This window comes from Epinephelus lanceolatus, chromosome 20, assembly GCF_041903045.1.
Source record: "Epinephelus lanceolatus isolate andai-2023 chromosome 20, ASM4190304v1, whole genome shotgun sequence".
NCBI classification, from domain to species: domain Eukaryota; kingdom Metazoa; phylum Chordata; class Actinopteri; order Perciformes; family Serranidae; genus Epinephelus; species Epinephelus lanceolatus.
The window spans coordinates 1,278,099-1,301,601 of NC_135753.1; the positions used below are offsets into that span (position 1 = coordinate 1,278,099).

Sequence of the window (23,503 nt, forward strand, 5' to 3'; positions counted from 1 at the left end):
TCCCAGGCAGAGTCAGAGATCAGCTTTAATAGTGATAGAGCTACTAAGAGCACCACGAGTGACTCTTTATTGTCTGTGAGACCATCACTGTGAAATACCAAATGGCAGGACCAGTTTGCTGTCTGTTAGACCGTCACTGTGAAATACCAAACGGTAGGGGTGTAACGGTACACAAAAATCACGGTTCGGTACGTACCTCGGTACACAAGTCACGGTTCGTTTTTTTTCGGTATAGTAATAAAAAAAATAGACAACTATTAAATGTGCTCTTTTTATCGTCTTTTCTTAAAAAACCTATAAAATCAGTCTTTGTCTTCTTTGTGCATCACTTTGCATCGAGCACTTTGATTGGCTGTTACACACTACAGGAAACAGTGATGTCACTGCTAAAATAAGACACAGATTACTCTCTCTGTCACAGCTACACATATAAATAAAACTGACACAGTAAAAACGGAATCAAACGTTTTCTATAAATCTGATTTTTGCAGTCGAGCCCTCGGCCATTGGAAATGATTTGGATTCTTCATCTTCAATCTTGCTTTTTATTTTAGACATTTTTGAATGAAAAATAGAAATATAAATTTCTGCTTAAACAATTTTACTCAAATAAAATAAAGTATAGTTCAGCTGCCAAGGTCAGCTTTAAAGCCTGCTCAGAATCAGTTTAACTAGGAACTTACTTAGCTTTCCCACTTTGTTAAAGTGCAGTAAACATAACATGCTTCCATATCTAAAGTGCAGCTTAAACAACTCAAATACAAAAAGTACAGTGCAGCTGTAACAAGGTCAGCTTTAAAGCCTGCTCAGATTCAGTTTTACTAGGAACTTACTTAGCTTTCCCACTTTGTTAAAGTGCTGTAAACATAACATGTTTCTGCATCTAAAGTGACACCATCTGAGTTTTAAGAGTAGCATTTAACAGAAACAGCTCCCCCTTTCATTTCACTCATCATCATCATCAACTTTCATATTTTTAGCCAGAAAAATTAATTTATCCACATTCTTAGCTGTTAGGGATGCTCTGCTAGCAGAAACGATGTCCCCAGCTGTAGAAAATACTCTTTCGCTGGGAACCGATGTCGCGGGTACAGCAAGGTATCGCTTTGCCAATTTGGCAACACGGGGATTTGTGAGTTCATGGATCTTCCACCATTCTAGTGGGTTACACTCCAGATCAGGGGTGTCTGCTGCCCTATATGAGGTAACCTCTTGTGTCACCAGCTGAAAAGTGTTCTTTTGTCCCACCTGACTCTTGAAGAGCCCACCCAACAGCTCAACTACAGCAGACTTCTTGGCAGGAGGAGAGGAATTATCAGCATCTGGGCAAGGAGAGGAGTCCACTTCACCTCGCTGCCCTCTCTCTGAGGAGGAACTCACACCTATGGTCCCTCTAGCCTCCTTTCCCTGCAACATACATTAAATTAGTTATAATGACACTGAAGGGAAGGTAATTTAAAGTACTTTACAGAGGCAGAAATATTCATTTCAGTTTTATTTATATAGCACGTTAACCAGTAGACTGTCACAAAGATGCTTTACAGAATCAAACAGTCTAATTCAGCAGCCTGGCTCCTGGGCCAGCTCTGGTCCTCCATGATAGCACAGGGGGAAAAAAACTCCTTACAGAGAAAATTTACAGAGAAAAAAATCTAGCCTGGTTCCAGACCATAGACCCCGCCCACTCAACTGAGTAGGCTTGCATCTCTGGTCTGGCATACTGCAATGAATTTGCGATTTATCTCGTCCAAACGCTGGACCGACCAATGAACGCCGGGGGTGGGGGCAGCTCTAGTGATTAGCCAATCAGCTCCACGCTGATGTCAAGCTGTACGCCGGTGGGTAACTGGTGAGGATAGCAACAATGGCGACTGCTACAGATCCTACAGACCACATTAACGATGCTCTCGAGGTATTTCGCCACTACTCGCGTTAATGGAGGACCAAATTAAGGAAGCTGCTAAACTGGATTTAACGGCGATGCAGCTGGGCGTGCACGACGACGGAGACATTTTAAACGGGCAATGCTCGCTTGTTTTCGGCATCCCCGAGGCATAGATAGTAATGACGTCAGATTCTGGGTGAGTCGTTGATCTCTACTGATTGGTTAGGGAAAAAATCAAATTCCCTCCCCCTTGTAAATCGCCTTCAATGGAAGCCATGTCAGACTGAAGGTTCTGGGAGCTTCAGTCTGACACTCAGGCTAAAAAAATCCTGATACGGTGGTCAGAAATACACGACAGGCACTACATTAAAACATTGAAATTAAAATAGAAAAAACATAATAGTGCTATTCAAAATGAATAAAACAAGTAGATAAAATAGCCATGAAACTGGACAGGTTTCAAATTATGCACACAATGAAATTAATATACAATACCTGGGGCTGATCTTTCCCTGGGGAGGAATGTGACAGCTCTTTCCCTGGGGAGGGACTCTCTGCAGCAGCCTCGCTGGCCTCCTTTCTCTGCAAAGAATAAAACATAAAAACAAACAAAAAAATGAATAAAACATAATTAATACAGATAAAAAAATAATACCAATGACACTGCAGCAGCAAATTGTTCAAAGTAAGCAATGAAGACATTTATGCAAAAGGAACAATACCTGTTCCTCCATGGTAATCTTGGTGATGAGATTTTCGTAGATTCTGTTGCAGCAGGCGTTGTCCACATGGGGAAGGGACTTGAATCTTGGGTCAAGAGCTGTACATTTGTTGAGGAAGTCTTGAGTGTCCATGTCTGGGTATCTGCCCTCCAGGTTCTCCCTTATGGCCGCTTTGATGTCCCTCACAGTTGGACTGTCTTCATCATTGGGTTGCACAGTCATAAGCACTGTGTTTTTGGTGGGCAGGATCATTGATGCTGATGGTGACTTTGCTGTGCTCATCATTGTTGTGGCACCTTTGAGTGGCTTGAGTACCTTAATTAGACAGTGCAGCTGTGTTACTTTTCTTGAGGACTTTTTCAGTCAGGGCTGAGTACACTGGTACTTGCTGTTCCAGGTATCTCTCCAGCATATCATAGCTGGAGTTCCAGCGGGTGGGAACATCATGGATAAGCTTGTGTTTTTTTATGTCCAGCATCTCTTGTTTGGTCTGCAGTATGTGCGCTGCTGTTGTGCTGTGGTGAAAAAAGGACACAAGTTTTCTCACTCTTCCTAGCAGCCTGGACACTTGGTTGACAGCTGTTCCTTTTTGAGAAGCTAAATTGATTGTGTGAGCAAAACAACCAACTAAGGGCCCAAGTCCAGCTTCACTCACTGCTTTTACAATATTTCTTGCATTGTCAGTAGTAACCGTTATTGGTGATCCTGGTCTCTCCAACTTCCACTCCACGACTGTGGCCTTAAGCACCTCTGCCAGGTTTGTGCTTGTGTGTTGGTTATATATAGGGCGAGTTTGCAGAACATGGCTTTTAATCTCCCACTCAGACGTGATGTGCTGTGCTGTCACCGTTAAGACGCCCTCTGTCACTCGGGACGTCCACCCATCCGTTGTGAGTGCTACTGAGGGAGCCTTGGACAGATCGTGGACAACAGTGGCTTTAACTTGTTTATACAGACGTGGTATGATGACTTCATTCATGTAGGGACGAGAAGGCATTTTAAACCGCGGCTCAATCACCTTCATCATGTGTGTGAATCCTCTGTTTTCAACGACAGAGTACGGTCGCAGATTGGCTGCTATGAAAACTCCAATGGCGGTTATTTCTTTAGCGCAATCAGAATGGTCAGGGAAATGCTCTTTCTTTTTAAACGACGACGATATCGTAGTTTGCACCAAATTGCTCTTTCTAGTCGTGCCAGTAACGTTCAAACTCGGGTGGTGTCGCTTTAGATGTGTTAGCATGTTAGACGTGTTTCCAAGTACATACCCGACCGCTGTTCTGCAGTGTCGGCACACTGCTTTTGTCTTGTCAACTTGTTTATTTCCATCTTCGTATTTTACACTGGAAGCAAAGTGTTCCCATAACGGGGGATTTAAGGTTTGCGGGTGGGTCTTCAAGTTTGTCAGGCTCACTTGCCATGTTGCGCTGCACAAAGTGGAGGCGGAGATTTACGGTCGAACCCGGTCCGTCACTCAATTATGTCCGTCGGGGAACTAGATATTTTAAATGGTTCGGCTCGCAAAAACTGAATTAAAATAAAATAAAATAAAATAATATCCTGCGCCTAATAATTCGGTACAGGGTCGTGCCGAACCGGAAGTCGCGTACCGAACGGTTCGACACAAATACATGTACCGTTACGGCCCTACCAAACAGTAGGACCAGTTTGTTGTCTGTGAGACCGTCACTGTGAAATACCAAACGGCAGGACTAGGTGTACGCGCCAGAGCGTTTGATTATTTATTTATTTATTTGTCCCAGTGACATACTCTTGTTGCCCGGTAAAAGCCGGAGGACCGTCACTGTTAAGAAACAAATGGTAATAATCCTATTGTGACTTTGCTGGAAGTTACTGTTGTTGAATGCACATATGTTTGGTGTCAGGCGAGTTCCCTGCACTAAAATGTTACTGTAATAGGCCTAAATAAGAGTTGGTCCATCCTTGTCCCATGAGACTGGGCTTGAGAGCAGCCACTCAACCTCCATGCGAAAGACTAGCGTAGCTAACTAGTTTCTTTGCAGCCGTTCCAGCACGGTTGGAGTAACATTATCCACGTATGTTCTAACTGCGTTGGACCCTTGCTGTTAGTTGAAACTAACATGCTGAATGATCCATTAGTATAGTTGCGACTTGCTGATCCATCATTCTGCTCTACCCTTATTCAAAGCTGTTGATCTGAATCTGTTTGCAAAACCTGCTCTGCCCATGTGGTTGATCATAAGATCAAAGGTCCTGTAACTTAAAGCGACACATACTAACACCCGCAGCCATAACCATAATAACTTTGCCAACCTAGAAGCTAGCTACAAGTCTCTATCCTTAAACGGAAGGTGTTTGTCTAAGGGCTTTGGCAAGTTAAAACACTCCTTTTTGGTGTAACTGAATACCTTGAAGTGATCAAACTGCTCCTGTCCATGGAGTTAGGTAAATATGTAATCATCTGTTTCCCACTTCAAAGAAACCTTTTTAACTGGGAAAGATGTAGAATAATGAGCCTACAAACAAAGCCAAAAAGAAAAATTTTAAAATGACAAGTCCTGGCTACAAGCCCTGGAATATATGGTCCTCAATCTGAGTGAAAATTTAAAATTTAAGTGACCAACTGTGACCAGATGCAAAGCAAGTGAAAAATGATCAGAATTAAAACTTACAGTTTGTAATAACAGAGTTTGTTAATTGCATGAAACAATGATTTTGTCCAGTCCGCAGTACTGGATTAAAGAATAAAAATGAAGGGCTAGAGCCACTTCTGACCTGCACCCAGTCAACAGCTAAGAACATCCTAACTATCATGATAAGCCTGAAATACCCCTTAACCATCAGTTTCTCAGGTCTAAAGTTAGAAAGGGGGGGGTGAAAAGCATCAACCCGGCACAGGGAAATGTATGATTGTTGCCTGTCATGCTGTTTTTGCTGATCACCAGACCTGCACATCGCCCCGACTACCCGGAAGGCTGCATCAGTGCGAAGGGGGGGGATATGTAAGATGATCAAGCCTGTTTATTCTGGATTCACACTAAAGGACTTTTACTCAGCATCCTGACATCAAAGGATAATTGGTGACCAGCCACGGGGTCACCTTCATTCAACTGAAAAAGCTCTCAACAACCCCCCACATCACCAGATGTGGCTGGAGAGTTTACGACGCATCACAAACTCTGGAAACAAAGAAACAGACTCAGCCACATGGCCTGAAAGGTGTTTCAAACGTAACTTTATTATCTCACATGTTGGTGTCATGCAGGAAGAAGACTCGGCACCAGGTCCCCTATGGTGCAGACGACTGTGTGTACTGTATGTTAATGTCATAACACCTTTCCCTGCAGTTGTCTTTTAAGAGGAAAGACAGAAATGTGGATTCCAGGAACCAACATGTCTTGACTGTAATTTTATGTTTCACCTTTCTTTCTATTTCAGTGCGTATACAGTACAGGCCAAAAGTTTGGACACACCTTCTCATTCAATGCGTTTTCTTTATTTTCATGACTATTTACATTGTAGATTCTCACTGAAGGCATCAAAACTATGAATGAACACATGTGGAGTTATGTACTTAACAAAAAAAGGTGAAATAACTGAAAACATGTTTTATATTCTAGTTTCTTCAAAATAGCCACCCTTTGCTCTGATTACTGCTTTGCACACTCTTGGCATTCTCTCGATGAGCTCACACCATGGAGCAGCGCTGCTTTTTCCTCTTCCCCCTCCAGAGCATCTTCTTTCTGGTCAGCTACAACTCAGGTGAAACAACATCATTTTCCTTTGCTGGGGTTTGATGCTTATTTTAATTAGTATGGTAGGGAGCATTAGCTAAAACTAGGATTTCCCCTAAGTTTTCAGATGTTTCCGTTTTTGCTTCCCATGCCTCTCAGTTGTTGAATGGTGCTTTTCACAGGTCCATATCAAAGTTTCCTCTGATAACTATCTTACCATTGCTCATTGCTTCATCTGGTTCACTCTGGTCATTCGTTCATTCATTCATTATGCATCGCTGTATTCATTTCATTCCATTCATAGTTGCATTTACTCACTGTCTTGTTTGTTGTTAGTTGTATTGCATCTTGGTCTTCTGTGTCAGTAGTTAGAATAAATGTTTATCTATAAAGTCGTCGTCTTGTTTTTTTGTAGGATTACATTCAGTCACTTTACGGGTGCAAAGATTCTGGCTACTTGAGCTCTATTTGAATTGACAACTGATAATTAATAATTTCCCCAAGGTTCGTTAAACATTTTTGTCTGATCAACAAGAGGTGTGGTTTTATTAGTCTGACTATGAAATTATATCGCTGGACGAATAATGTAAGTGGTTATGTTTAATAATTCTTATTAATGTCACTTTCTGCTAATATTGAGCTAATCAAACCCTACAGTATTCATGGTGAAAAACGTAGGCACCTGAATAAACTGTTAATCAAATCAAAATTTACATATATGTAATGGTGGTGAATTTCGGCGAGCATTTATTTAATAAATGCTGCCACAGAATAAATTATAAATTATGTAATATAATCAATATATATTATCAATATTTCCTACATTGTTTAAGGAAGTGTGGACAGATGCAAACTCACTTGAAATGCTCTTAAGAATGCATGGTCATGGCATAGTCAGAGAGACTTTTGTTTAGATCATCTACATAATTTCGTGAGAACTGTTTTTAATGCCTTGTAGATCTTTCATTATATTGACCATCCTTTGGTTAGTGGAGTCCATAAATAATAGGAGTGACAATCACCAGCGGATCCACAGTACAAAATTATTACGATACTTAAGTCACAATGCAATATTATTGCAATTTTTTTAATATGTTGCGATATGCTGAGTGTTGTGATAAAATATATTGCGATGTATTACAATTTATTACCTTTTTTCAACTCTAGATTATGTCCCCAAAGGAAAACTTTGTCAACATCTGTTTTATCTATTAAGTAATAAAGTTTTCAGTCTCTTCATCTCACTTAAGCCTTTTTTTTGCAGCAGTAAAATGTATCTACTGAAAAAGCAATTGATTATATTATTCTAGCAGGCTACCCAAAGTTTGTATTTGTAATAATAATAATTTATATAATAAAAAAATCAATACATGGCACTGTGTGACAATATGATATTGCCACACAAAAATATCATGATACTATGCTGTGTCGATTTTTTCCCCCCACCCCTAATAAATAATTGAACAAAGTTCTTGAACTTTCTTTCCTGTTGCTCAATCAAGTCTTTGAAAAATGATTTCTGCTGACCAAGTAACTCATGGATCACAGACAACGAATGTTGGCTTATTTTTGGCCCCATGGCGGATAAAGGAAACCTCTGTCCCTAGATGCCAAGATAAGAATGAAGCAGTAAAAATTTAAGGTTGATGCAATTTAGTGTTCTGGTGCAGGTAGGCCTGGAGAGAGGAGAATCACATCAATCTGAATGCCATCCATGACTTTTAATAGTATGATAGCAGGTCTTTCCAAGTCAAATCAGTATTTTTGAAAGTTAGCAAAAAATCCAGAAGTATGTTTACCTGAACTAAGGCTTGTTGAACTCATGCACATGGCAGCTATGTTGAGTACCATACAGAGGAATGAATTAAGATGTCTGAATGTGTCTCAAATGGCATACTTCAGTTAGTACACTTCAGTGTAGTACACTATGTACTTCTTGCACGGTGCACTAATTTCAGCAGGGTAGTGTTGTCTCAAACCGCGCACTGCCGTTTTACACTTGCTGGAGGTCTAGGTCTATGTTTGTGAAACTGGCCCCAGAAGTGTTCAAAAGACTGTTGCTTTTAAACAATAGGACATGATTTAAATACAGTAACAGTCCTGCAAACTCAAACAGGATATAGAGGTGAAGGTTCAGGAACCAGACCTCTGTGAGGCAATCTGAGGAATAAAATTGCTGTCTTTTTGGAGAATTCAGGTACTACACTGATGCATTTAAAACTGCAGCAACTAAAAACACAAGGGATGATCTCAGTTTGTATTACTGGCCAAGCAGCCAACCATGGTCCATGCTATGTATACAAATAGCCCAGTAGCTCAGTTGGTAAAAGAAAAAGAAAGAACCATCTAGAAGCATTTCAGGGGCCATATTCACAAACATTCTGAGAACACACTCAGAGAGCTCCTAACTTAGCCTAAAAACTTTTAGAAATGAGTCCTAGCTTAGGAGTGATTTAGGAAAGTTCTCAGAGCAACTCTGAGCAAGGACGGAATAGAAACCTTTACCTTGGTGAGGAGATGTGGTTGACCCTGTTGCTAGGTATGATACATTCTGTTAACAGATGTGATTGGTTGTCACGGACATGCCCCTTTGTGAGCCTGCAAGGTGTGGACGTCCAGTAGAAATGAAATGAACTGCTGACTGTGAAAGTGTTGTCACTGTTAGTGTGATCACTCTGCTGATGGAAGGTTGAGGCAGACCCAAGTCATCACTGCTGCACTGTTTCATTTTTCCAGTTTTCCAAATATCTTGTGTATCCAAATATCTGGTGTTATTGCATTAGATGAGAAATGTTTGAGTATCCCTAATGACATCACCCACACATATTACCCCTGCACAATTTAGTCTATAGCATTTCATTTACTCACTGTCATCTCACTATTAGAGGCAAAATTCATGACCTCTTGTCCTCAGATATTACCTATCTGCACTCAAACACAGCTGTAAGACCTAATACCACTCACTTATTAGACATGATCAGTATATCTTAATTAACAGGCTGTACCACAGTCCTTTAAGGTAGCTGTAATTAAACCTCTTCTAAAAAAGCCCACCGTGGATCCAGAGGTGTTAGCCAACTATTGACCCATATCTAATCTTCCCTTTCTTTCAAAGATCCTTGAGAAAGTAGTCGCAGACCAGCTGTGTGATTTTCTCCATGATAATAATTTATTTAAGGAATTTCAGTCAGGATTTAGAGTGTCAGAGAGACAGCACTAGTTAAAATTACAAATGCTCTTCTAATTGCTTTAGCAAAAGGACTTGTCTCTGTACATGTTTTATTAGATCTTAGTGCGGCATTTGACACAATTGACCATCAAATTCTGCTACAGAGACTGGAACATTTAATTGGCCTAAAAGGTTCTGCACTGAGCTGGTTTAAATGTTATTATCTGATCGTTTTCAGTTTGTTCATGTTCATGATGAATCATCTCTAAATACTAAAGTTTGTTTTGGAGTTCCACAAGGTTCTGTGCTTGGACCAGTCCTATTCACTCTATACATGCTTCCCTTAGGCAACATCTTATTAGAAATCACTCTGTAAATTTCCATTGCTATGCGGATAATACATAATTGTATTTATCGATGCAGCCAGAAGAAAGTAATCAATTAACTAAACTTCAAAATTGCCCTAAAGACATAAAAACCTGGATGAGCTCCAATTTCCTGATGTTACATTCAGACAAAACTGAAGTTATTGTTCTTGGCCCCAAACAACTCAGAGACTCTTTATCTGATGACATAGTTTCTCTAGATGGCATTGCTCTGGCCTCTAGCACTACCGTAAGAAACCCTGGAGTAATATTTGATCAAGATTTGTCTTTTAACTCCCATTTAAAGCAAACTTCACTGACTGCATTTTTCATCTGCATAATATTGCAAAAATTAGGCCTATCCTGACCCGAAAAGATGCAGAAAAATTGGTCCACGCTTTTGTTACCTCTAGGCTGGATTACTGTAATTCCCTATTAACAGGTAGCTCTAATAAGTCTTTAAAAGGTCTCCAGCTAATTCAGAACGCAGCGGCACGTGTACTAACAGGAACTAAGAGGCAAGAACACATTGCTCCTATTTTAGCTTCTCTGCACTGGCTCCCTGTAAAATCCAGAATTGAATTTAAAATCCTGCTGTTAATTTATAAAGCTCTAAATGGTCAGGTTCCCTCATATCTTAGAGAGCTCATAGTACCATATTATCCCACCAGAACACTGCACTCTGAGAATGCAGGGTTACTTGTGGTCCCTAAAGTTACCAAAAGTAGATCAGGAGCCAGAACCTTCAGCTATCAGGCTCCTCTCCTGTGGAATCATCTTCCTGTTGTGGTCCAGGAGGCAGACACCGTCTCCACATTTAAGACTAGACTTAAAGGTAGGGTCTGGAGGATTTTCCAGTTGCTGTTTGTAAACACACATTCAAATTTGGCCCCTCCTATCAGGCTCAACTCTCCCGGGTGTACGGAGCCCAGAGGTACGGAAGAAGGCTTCACAGAAGAGGTTCAGGCAAGGCTCGCGCTGGTGCACACTCGGACACGCTTGGGCATGGCACCTGCGCTCTCTCATTGGCTGGGGAAATCTCCGCCCAGAAGTGGTCCAAGCTGACAAAAACATCAAAATACAGTTAAAGGGCAGGAGCTCTGCAAACAGAGTCACCACCACACATGAGTAGAAGCCCATAGGTGATGATTAAGCAGGATTTCATTTGTATATGTCTATATTTTGTTATGTTTGAAAATCCTCCAGATCCTACCTTTAAGACTTTCCTCTTTGATAAAGCTTATACTTAGGGCCGGCTCAGGCTTGCCTTGTACCAGCCCCTAGTTAGGCTGACTTAGGCCTAGTCTGCCGGGGGACCTCCTATAATACACCGGGCACCTTCTCTCTCTCTCTCTCTCTCTCTCTCTCTCTCTCTCTCTCTCTCTCTCTCCCCCTTTTGCTAACACTCATGTCCTGTTACTACATCTTGCTGACTCGGCCATACTGCATGTCCCTAACTCTTCTCCGGAGCCTTGTGCTCCACTGTCTCGGAGGTTAACTTATATCGCAGTGGTGCCTGGATAGTGTGACGTGTGTGGTTTTGCTGCTGCCGTGGTCCTGCCTGATGTCTCCTGCTGCTGCTGTTATCATTAGTCATACTTCTTCTGTTATTATACATGATTACTGGCACATATGTATACTATCATATATTAATATATACTTTCAATGTATTGTACCACAATAGCCGTAATTATTATTATAATATTATTACTTTCATTAATGTTGTTGTAAGCTACTGTCATTACTGTCTGTCCTGCATCTCTCTCTGTCTCTGTTTCTGTCTTATTCTGTCATACAGATTACTGTTAATTTATCATGTTGATCTGTTCTGTATGACATCTATTGCACGTCTGTCCATCCTGGAAGAGGGATCCCTCCTCAGTTGCTCTTCCTGAGGCTTCTACCTTTTTTTTCCCCATTAAAGGGTTTTTTTTGGGGGGAGTTTTTCTTTATCCGCTGAGAGGGTCCAAAGGAAAGAGGGATATCGTATGCTGTAAAATCCTATGAGGCAAATTGTGATTTGTGATATTGGGCTTTATAAATAAAATTGATTGACTGATATATTGTTTGGAGAATATTTCTCCGACCTCTTTGTGTTTCCACCATTTTCTCCTCCGCTTAAGACACTCTGCAGCCTGTTAAAAGTCCTCCTCCCTCCTCCTAACAATTTTTGTTACTGTAGGAGCTCTTTTAAAGTCCAAGATGCTCTGTGATTAACTTTTATCTTTACAAGGTCCTAGTCTTAACTGTAAGGGGAAATTCTAAGAAAACATCATAATTCTAAGAATTCAGTAGGAGCAACTCTTTGTACTAAGAAGCTTTGTGAATACGGCCCTAGATGTCTAAATCCTCCCTCTTCTTCAGACTTCCTGTGTGGATGGCATCACTGCTTCACACTGCCAAATGCCTGAGGAGTGACCTTATCCGTCGGAAGAAGGTCTACAGGCTTCTGCAGAGAAAACTGGTCAGTATTCGTGTAATAAAATGCAAATACGTGTTACAACCATTGCTCTTTGACATCATACAAGTTTTGACCCTATATCATTTGCAAATTGATACTCATAACAATAACTTTATTTATATAGCACTAAACAGGAGCATTTGAGGTTGTTTGGTTGGCAACAGCGAATGACCGTTAAAGGTTACATTAATGAAAAATACCATTTTTCATGGCATAAATATTACAGATGCACCGATACAATCAGTAGATATTGAGCTTGATCAACCATGACAGGTGATTGGCCGGTCAGTCTCAGATATAGCTGATTCTGGCCCAGTCAAATCAAATCAATTTAGTGTGCAGAACAGTGGCACAGATAGTCATCGCCAACTGTCACAGCAGCTGCTGCCTGTTCTCATTCCTGACATTTCATTGTCATCAAATAGTGACGCTTTGTCACGTCCCCTTGTACTGACTTTTGCGTCCCCTCGCAATACTTTTGCGTTACCTCGCAATAGTTTTGCATTCTCTCGCAATACATTGCGTTACCTCGCAATACTTTTTGTGTGCCCTTGCAATAAATTTTGCCTTCCCTCGCAATAGTTTTGCATTCCCTTGCAATAACGTTTTGGATTCCCATGAGCCACCATTGTCACTTCCTCTTAGATGCCCGCATTGATCGGTGACCAACATTAACTTGTATAAAGCTGTGGCCCATATCAGGTAAAATTGTGTGTCACTCTTGTCTGACGAGATCTCCTTTTAAACTGTAGTGTTATTATTGTCTTTCATGCTGTCGAAGTAGCCTACTTAATTAGGTTCGGGAAAGGGCACTGCTCTGGTTCTGTGTTAGTCGAAATGCGCTATTTGTGACTCCGGGCCCAACTCTGCCACTAATTGGCCAATCTATTCTTCATAATACATAAAGAACGTTAGTGAAACACATGCGTTCGTTTGGGGACAAGTTAGTGGTCATGTTACTCGTTCCACGGGCGAAGGACCCCCGAAGGACACATACAGTAAATACACCGGTTGTAAGTAACTTTTAACATACGTGAGTCTTTGTGACTCTTGGCTCTTGTCCCCTAACTAATGCTTGTTTCTGTTTCACTAACGATATTTTCACCCAATTAAGTCACATCCCATTATTTCCTCTGTAAACCTAACGTTACAGCAGCCTACAAGCATGCTGTGTCAATAAATCAGCTCAGACACTGTTAGAAATGTACTGTTTAGCCTAATAACATCATGCTACAGCAGTAATAACGTCAGGTTTAGTCAAATGGCTCTAGTTCTCCCTGTAAATGTCATAAACTCTGGACAGATTTTCCCTGTATGTTGACATGATAATGTCTGCATTTCCCAGATCGCTCTTAGCGCTAAGAGCTTCTTAAGAACGCTCTTAAGAACGCTCTTAACAGGAGCTAAAATAAAATAATAATAATAAAATAAATCAATCGATGTCAGGCAAATCGATCACCCACCACTTAATCAGTGCATTTCACTAACGTTCTTTATGTATTAGAATGTCAGACTGGCCAATCAGTGGCAGAGTTGGGCCCGGAGTCACAAATAGCGCATTACAACTGACACAGAACCGGCACGGTGCTGGTTCCCGAACCTAATTAAGTAGGCACTACAGTTTAAAAGGAGATCTCGCCAGCTTGATACAAGTTTACGTTGGTCACCGACAGTGACGGACTGGGACCAAAAAGAGGCCCTGGCATTTTTGACACAGAGGCCCCATGGCGGCGCATCGGCCAGCCAGGGGTGAAAAATTTTCATATTATTTTACAAAAAAATATGCATTTTTACATCACTTTAGATCATCAGTTCCTTATTTGTGAAAGAACAGGCGTGGTGTCTCATATCCCCCCTCCCACATATTACTAGGTACTATGATTGATGATTTTACACATACTAACATAAAAAACACTACCATTGGCAGAACGTTTCAGAGCGCCACAGAGACACAGACTGTTCCACAACTACCATAGAAACTCACACACTCACTCACTGCCTTGATGCACAATAGAAGAGGAGATATACAGACACAGTCATTATGAATGCTAAAATTGATTAGTGGCTTGCATGGGAGCATGTGCAAAACTAACCATATGATGAGAATGCAGAAATTCAGAACACACACCACGCAATCAACTCACTACAGTTGCACTGGTACAGTAGACAACAATGCACAGCACACAAGATAATAAGGCAGCAGCAGAACCCCCATAAATTCAGGCACGTTCAAAGGTCAGACTAATAACCTCAGTTAATAATACTAGGTCTATGTCTACCAAAACACGAAAATCTGAAATCCAACACCACACAACTTCATCCTAAAGGCTTAGCCTACTTCCACCATTAACCATAGGCGCCCCCTCTTGGACAGAAGACAGCACAACCAAATTATAACAACAGAAACATAAATCTTACATCAACCACAATGCATATTACAATAGCTTCACCAAAACATGAAAAGAGCACTGCACAGCCACAGTGCACATTTCAATAGCTCTATCAAAAGCACTAGGTACAACAGAAACAAGAAGGACCCTATGTGTTATAAGACATAATAAATGTTACAGCAGCCACAATGCATATTACAATAGCTTCACCAACACATGACAAGAGCACTGCACAGCTAGAGTATAAAAATAAATATGTGTCTCTCAGTGTCTTCTTTTAAATCTCTTCTTACTCACATTTATCGTATGGTCTTTTCTTAATTGATGGTAATTAATTATTGTAACTCTTTTTAAATTATTTGATGTTTTATTGTTTTATGTACTAATTGTTTTAATTGTGTAATTGTTTTTATTGTTAAGCATGTTGTAACTCCGTTTTGAAAGGTGCTATACAAATTAAGTTATTATTATTATCATTATTATTATTATTATTATGTCTTACCTTTAAGTAGTTAGCAGGCTGCGAAGGAGTTTGCTCTTCTCTGAGGCAGAGGCCGTACTGCTAACTGCACTTGCTGCAGAGGTGCTCGGTCTGTCCCCGCCGGGTAAACACTTTTTTGTAAATAAATCTGATATTTTCGCATACTTTTCTCTTTCCGCGAGCATAGCTTTCCCTTTTTTCTCTCTCTTTTTCTCCGCTCCACCCTTCTCCACCCTTCTCCACCCGTCTTTTCATGCCTCGATCCATTTTCTTTTCTTGTTGTGATGTTGTTGTTGACGTTGAGTGCATTACCCATCATTCATTTGTCACTTGTCAGATGTCAAATGTCATCACTTAATGATCGCGAGAAAATGTTTGATGACCAAAAACACTTTACCGGTAGCCCCATTTCACTCATATTTATTTAAAATTATATTTAGGCTACTACTTATACGTATATTGTGGCCGATAAAAAATGTTTTGGGCTGCCAAGAGAAGATTTTTTTTTTTTTTATTGCCTGGTGGCTGCAGGACCATAAGGCCGTTCTGGCATTTGCCCAAATGCCAGATGGCCAGTCCGTCACTGGTCACCGATCGAAGAGGAAGTGACAATGGTGGCTCACGGGAATCCAAAACGTTATTGCAAGGGAATGCAAAACTATTGCTATAGTGGGAGGGAATATATACAGTATACACACCTGATAAATAGTTTTGTATAAATAAATAGATGAATAAATACATAGTTTTAGATAGATAACAAATAGTTGACTCTCCATAATAGGCCTACATACAAAGTATAAAAATGAAATTTCGCCTAACTTCATGCAGGACACAAAGTCATACGCCCCAGCTGTGACAACCTGCTGATTGAATCACTGTTTCTAATCAGTCACACACCACACAAGGCAGTGCATTTTTTTCCAAGATTATTTTTATGGCTTTTGCCTTTGTTGGAGGGAGGGGGTGACATGCAGCAGAGGGACACAGGCTGGAATTGAGCCTGTTGCTGCTGTGGCAAAAACATTGCCTTTGTATATGGAACACCTACCCTACCCACTGAGCTACTGGGCGTCCCAATAAAGTTATTTAAATATGACTTGGTACTCTCTGATCCCTGCTACAGCATTGCTGCCACACAGTGCTGCTGCTGCTGCTGCTGCTGCTGCTGCCAAAGCTTTGTGTTCACCATAATGAAAGCTATAGACTTCTTCTAGATGATGGCTCCAACACTGATGATAATTATTTTGAAGCTCCAGAAGATGAGTAAGGGGCAGAAGAAAAAGCTGTAGAGGGCTGCAGCATCTGTCATAGCTCTAGCCTGGCAATTAAAAACACTCCATTGATTAAAACTGGCCAGTGATTAAGATCCTTGAAGCTCTTTATAGTCACAATGTCCCTGCTCCCTTAGGGGCCAGTCAGGAACAGCTTTTCAGTTTTTCATTGTCAAACATCACAATCAGGCTGCAGGTCCACCCCCAAAAAAAGTTCAGCAAAGAGAAGGAACTGCTCTTGCCCCACTGCTAATGCTAACGCTCAGGCCGCTGCTACCATTAGCACCTCTGCTAAAAGAGCAAGACTCAAACCTTTCACCGACCATCAGGATGAAGACCCATTCCTCACCACTCTGATGAACATCCAGTCCTCCCTCAGCAAGATGAATGTCTGCCTCCAACTTCTGGAAAAATGCTCAGAGAGCCTTCCCAGAACTGCAGCGGCCTCTTTCTAGATGTATGCTTGCATCCTATTTACACTATCCCTGCCATTGACGAGATTTTCCATCATTTATGACACAACGCTTCCCTACTATTGACAAGATATTTCAGCAATCCATGTTTTCACTGTTATAAGATAGAGGGCACTGTTACACATCTTGTGAAATAGAACAGCACTGCATTGTCTAATAACAAAGTTTTTGGTTTTGATCAACCTTCTGAATCCAATTTGGATGAAGAAGCAAACAAGTTTGGTGGGAGGAAACGTGATCACCATGACGGTGACAGTGACACACGGACAAGATGACCACAGAGGAGAGGGAGACAACAGAACACTGAATGATCACTGAACGTGGCAACATTTTCCACTATAACTCAAAGAGAATATTATTTTCATTATTATTATAAATATTATCATTTATTCAATTCAAACTAATGTAAAAAATGAAAAAAATGTTGAAATGTTGAAAATGACATTCTTTGACAAAAATGCATTTTACTCAGCTTTTTGTCAGAAATGTTTTTTTTAATGAATAAATTCAAGTGTTGATAAAAAAGGAATGGAATAAGATAGAATAAAATGTATTTGTTTTTAAAAACAGAAAGTCTCTTCTTTCATTTCACGTGTTAAACTGTTAACATATTCATAGAAGAAATTATTCTGTGGGGCTTGAAAGATTAATGAATGTGATCAAAAATGCTGGTGGTGGCTGGCAAATTAAAAATAATACTCTGGTGGGGAAATTTCTGAGGTCCACAGCAGGCTGGCTGCTCCACACAGATATTTTATGTAGTCTGGCTGATGCTTAGCTTGGGCGTTGTTCTCAGCTTGGCCTTGGGTTCTGTAGTTTTAGAAGGTTTCCTGCATTGCACGTCCTGCTTTGGCATAGCATGCTACTAGCATAGACATATATATGTAGACGCTGCATCAAGTGGGTTTGCCTGCTGCTGCGATACGTCAACGTCGCCGCCATATTGGATGTGGCAAGGCTGCACTGTAAACTAATACAAGTGAATGGACTTAATATCATAAAGCGCCTTTCTACAAAGACATTTAGATTATTGCCTCTCGTTTATTCATTCACACATGCACTAATATACTTGGGAAACAGTTAGGCACCAAAAACAATGTATTTGATCTTCTCAGATGGCTAAGATAAGAACTTTATTGATCCCACACAGGAGAGCTATAGAGAGCAAGGTAGTGGCGAAAAACAATGCACAGTATACATATGCATACTATATATGTATGTATGTATACATATATATATATATATATATATATATATGTATGTGTGTGTGTGTGTGTGTGTGTGTGTGTATAGTACAGTAGGCCTACAATAAAAATACAAGACACAGTGAAAGGACAGACAGATACAAAAATAGCAAATATTTGCATATAAAAACGCCAATGGTTCCAAAGCCTTGAGGTGAACCTAACCGTACTCATGGCAGGATTTGCAAGCGCTGAAATTAAGCTGTTTGGTGACTCAGATATCCTACACAATTACACTTTTTGGGGCTTCTGAGGCTTGCGCTTCCCTTCCTTCAGAACAGTACTCCATGCTGGGGAGAGGAGTTGGGGGCACGCTGTCACCCCCAGTGACTGCTGTGCAGGCTCCGCCGACCCCGGCGCTTCCCTCTCCTGCGATCCCAACGCAGCAGCACCAGCCCAGTCATCCGGCAATCCAGAGCCGCAGCCATTCCCTGGTCTTCGATCACGCTTGCCTGTGTTTCCAACGCTTCTCTCAGAGTGGAAACTTCCTGGCTATATACATATATATAAATATATATATATATAAAAATATATATATGTATAGGCTACTGTGTATTGTTTTTCGGCACTACCTTGTTCTCTATAGCTGATGCAAGGTGAATTACTCCTGTGCGGTAGGGCTGCACGATTAATCGTAATAAAATCGTGATCTTGATTCATATGCATATGCGATCTAATTTTTCAATGACGGCAATTCTGCCACCCTGCCCGTGCCGGGAGTCGGGACATCATCTGCATGAAAATAAGTGCTCCCAACGACGCAGCGTTATACCACATGATGCAGAGCGACAGCCGGCTGGCAGTTTGGAAAGCAGCGAGAGCAGGAGAGAGTCGACAACGTGAGGAGGACCCCTTACAAGTTTACGTACTGACACTCCTCAGACAGACACACAAACACATACCGGACAGCCTCCTTAGCCGCTAACGTTAGCTCGTGTACAACACAAGTACCACACAGAAACTTTTACAAAGGGTTATAATGTGCTTCTAGTGACTGTCAAATCGCCAGCGAAAGTTGTTTACACTGCGGACACAGAGAGCAGCTGAGTGCCTGCTCTCATGGGACAAAGATCCTCTGATAGAAAGATGGTTCACTCTGCTCTGCCACCAGGAACAAACTGGGAGGCAAAGATCCTCTCTGAGGAAGAGGGTTCACCAAAACGTTTTTTTTTTCTTTTAATAAATTGAACACACATTAAAGAACATACAAGATCCTGTAGAGAATTAATATGTATAATACAGTAAACATTGTCAAATTAAATGAAGGAAGAGGATTTTTTTAAAGGCAAATAAAATATTGGGGATTTATGTAAAAATATACATAGAGACATATAAATAATTATATGATTAAAGATATGTAGGCTATGTTAGGTGTATACTCCTGTCAAATGCATGGTGTTGAAACATTTAATTTTGATCTTCCTTAGTCCATTTAGACTTTATTTTATCATAACAATAACAATGAATATTATGAATTGTTCACATTTTAATTTAATTTTGATAACATTTATCACACAGCATTTTGTGGAAAAATCAAATGTTCAGTTTACAGTTTTAATAAACTCAGTACTGTTTTTCAACACATATGTTGTTTTGTCTTCATTCAATGTAATTAGCACATATTGTTATTGCACCATTGGTTTTGGCCTTGGTGCCCCACATTCTGGCCGTGATGCCCCAATAAATTTGTATTTATCAAAGGCCAAAGTGGCCTTGCCCTAAAAATGACTTAATTCCAGGCCTGGAATACCTACCTCAGAAAAATGTTGTTCAACATTGATATTATTGTTAAAATTGTTCAAAAGCTGTAAGAGAAGACAAGAGACTAAAGTTTATTGTTTTTATGGTCAGTGTCAGGCTGTCAGCTGTTGCATTTAAGCTAAAAACAGGAGTGTTCCCTCTCTGCTGACCAGAGTTTATGTGCCTTGTGTCTCTTGTATCAGGCACAATCATAGGTTTGTTATTTAATGATATTTCTTTATTATTTATTTATAATTTTTGTTACTTTTCCTTTTGTATCAGGAAATAAGCACAATAAATATTTATGTTGAAAAAAATCGTGAGAGAATCGTGATCTCAATTATAAGCCAAAAAATCGTGATTCTCATTTTTTCCAGAATCGTGCAGCCCTACATCCTACTAGTCTATTCCAGGGAGCACCTTAAGAGCGGAGCCCTCAGTGGTGTAAATCTATGACAAGAACGTTACTGACTGAATAAGATTTTCTCTCCTACATGATTAATTTGTTTGCGCATACACAGATCTCTTGCACCTGTTCTCTTTTGGGAAAGCGATGCATGTTGGACAAAATGGGATATACTGCAGTCCATTTTCAGTAGGAATTTATTTGTACAAATAGGCTCTGTCCAATACCCTGGAGGTTCTCTCAATTCTGAGATTTGTTCAAGTGAGATTGACAGAAGGTCCAGTAACCTGGTGCAGTTTAGGAGAAAATGTAAAAGTTACTTAAAGCAGTAGTAGTAGTTTTGTCATGTTCATATTCCTCTGCCTGCTCTGCTGCCTTGCAGCGCTTCTAATGGTCTTACAGCATGTGAAATGAAAACAATCAATCAGAGCCAAGGACTCTCTAAACACAGCTGTCAATCATGTCAGTCACTGCTCCTGCAATGTGGTCAAACTATCAAACTAGGCAGTGCTAATCAAATCTGAAGCAAGACTCTGTTACTGCATCGCCTGTGTCTTGTCTTAAATGTTTTCAGAAACATATTTTAGTATACTGTTTAACTGTAACATAAGAGAGTTGGTCTGGCTGGTGGGCGGTGCTTTCTTCTTCAGTCAACTCTCATCCCGACTATTCATACTGTGCTGAAAACCATTCCAGTGCATTATGGAGGTCACGTAGAGATCAAGCCAACAGAACCACATCATCTGCAAAGAACAGAGATGTAATTCTGAGGTCCCATTTATCCTTCCCCCGGCTGTGCCTTGAGATCCTCTGCATGAATATCACAAACAGATTCATGACAAGGAACAACCCTTGAGGAGGCCAACAATGTACTGAAAACGTTTTTGGCTTTGCACCGAGTATGCGGACACAGCTCTACCTTGTTTATACAAGGACTGGATGGCTCGTAGCAATGACCCCGGTACCCTGGATTCCAGCAGTACCTGCCACAGGACTTCCGGTGGACGCAGTTGTAAGGTTTCTCCACAAAACACGTGCAGTCAGGATGGGAAAACCCCCATGATGTCACCATCAGCCCTGCAATGGTCAAAAGTTGGTCCACTTTTCCACAGCTGGGCAGGAATCTGCATTGCTCCTCCTGAATCCAAGGTTCAGCAATCAGTTGGAGCCTTCTCTCCAGCACTCTGCAATGAACTTTCCCAGGGAGGCTAAGCAATGTGATCCGCTGATAGTTGGAGCACACCTTTCAGTCCCCTGTTCTTAAAAAATGGGAACCACCACCCCAGACTGCCACTGACAGGCACTGTTTTTGACCTCCTTGCAGCACTGAAAAAGCATGTCAGCCCAGACAGCCCAACAGTCAGCAGTTCCCTCCACTGCTTAACACAGTCTGAGACAAGCCCTGCTTTCCCTTCCTGAGAGAGGGTCACCAGAACTACCTTGAGGCCAGCTGAAAGTCCACAGCCTTCTTGAACTCCTCTCACATCTGGGTTTTTGCATTGGTGACCACCCCAGCTGCAGCCTTTCCAGCCAACTGATACAGCTGCTTCATGAAAGCCCTGGCCAACCAAGCCCGAAAGGCCTCCTTTTCAGCCTGATGGTTTCCTTCACTGTTGGTGTCCATCATGATGGTCCAGGTGAGTCTGATGATACAACCACAAAGTCGATCATTGAACGTTGGACTAGGGGTTTCTGGTTGGAGGTACACTCCCTTTGCTTGAACATGGTGTTTTTATGGCCAATCCATTACTAGCATAGAAGTCCAATAATAAAACACCACACAGGTAGATCAGGCAAGCTGTTTCTCCCAATCACCTCCTCCAGGTTTCTCCATCGTTGTCCACATAAGTGTTGAAGCCCCCCAGCAGAACTATAAAGGTGGTTACATCTGGCATCTGATACATGCCTCCTGGACACATTCATGTAGAAATACAGTATTCTATTCGTGTCCAATTAGTAAGGGCAAACCCACAATAATCAGGAGGGATTATATATCCCATCCGAAGGACATGGCTGTGTAGAGACAAGACTGGACTGCCCTGCTTTCACCAAGACCTGGACCTAGATAAGAGAAGATGGATGGATGGATGGATGGATGGAAAAATTAATTACATTGATAAATGGCTAATAAGGACTGTAAATACTTCACAGCCACCAGCAGTTATTAAATATTGTTTCAGCTCTTCTTCTCTTTTATCTTTATGCTCCTCTCACTTTGATTCCAGATGTTTCACAAAGTCGGTGTGAAAGAGGGGGATCTGTGCCAGCCCACGTATGTTTACCCTCAAGAGGTGAAAATGTTGATGCGTTCTGTCTTCTCAAAGGACATCTGTGACTACCCTGACCCCTGCCACAATCGGGTGAGTATGGGCTTCTTTCACAACTCATTTTGTCTCTGAAGTCATTTCAAGTTATCAGCTCAGCTAAGATGAAAGTGAATTAGATGGTCAGTGGGTTCTGGCTACTGGCTCTGTAACAGTTTTCATCATTCACCTTGTGGTTCCATAGGCACTTGGCATCAGGTGTATTCTAGGACTGGGCGATATGGCTAAAAAATAATATTGCAATTTTTTTAGGCCATATCGTGATATACGATATATATCGCAATACTCTGACATCTCTTACGTACTGTAGACTACTCAAATACAAAATGATTTAACTGCAGTTACAGTAAAGTTAAATAAAGTAGCTACCGTCATAATGAAGGTGAATAAAATGTTGCCAAATAAAGCTAAATAAAGTATTGTTATAAAAAAATAAATCAAACTGGAATCACTGGGGCTTTTTGTTGAAGCACCCGCTTGTCTCAGGCAGAAAGTGTTTATGTTTTTACTGTGAACTTGAAGCCTGCAGTCAAAAGTTGTTGTAAGTAGGCTGGAAACACACCAACTGCTGTCTAGTTCATATATTAAAAATATTTATCACATTGGTGGTCCATGGTCACAAAATGTGACTAAATAGATGCAGTTTGGAGCCCTGCAGGTAAAAAGATACATGCTTTATCTTCTTTCCCTGTTGTTGATCTCCACTAAAGACAGTCCTGCCAAGATTTTATCAGCACATACACATTGCAACCAGGGGACACACACGCTGGACAAGGCATACACTACCTCAAAGGGGGCATACAAGGCATCCCCCCTCCCCCACCTGGGCTCCTCGGACCATATCTCTGTCATGTTA

General features: G+C 41.0%; 1 protein-coding gene across 4 annotated transcripts in view; it reads left to right on the forward strand.

The window, feature by feature from the left end:
* LOC144458931 (uncharacterized) overlaps nucleotides 1-23,503 on the forward strand; it is a 131,911-nt gene that overhangs the window by 77,429 nt on the left and 30,979 nt on the right. For all 4 annotated transcript variants that reach the window (XM_078162779.1, XM_078162781.1, XM_078162780.1 and 1 more), the window contains exons 3-4: nucleotides 12,222-12,321; nucleotides 22,549-22,683. In XM_078162779.1, coding sequence (XP_078018905.1) covers nucleotides 12,222-12,321; nucleotides 22,549-22,683 — 235 coding nt within the window. The remainder of the gene's footprint in view (nucleotides 1-12,221; nucleotides 12,322-22,548; nucleotides 22,684-23,503) is intronic.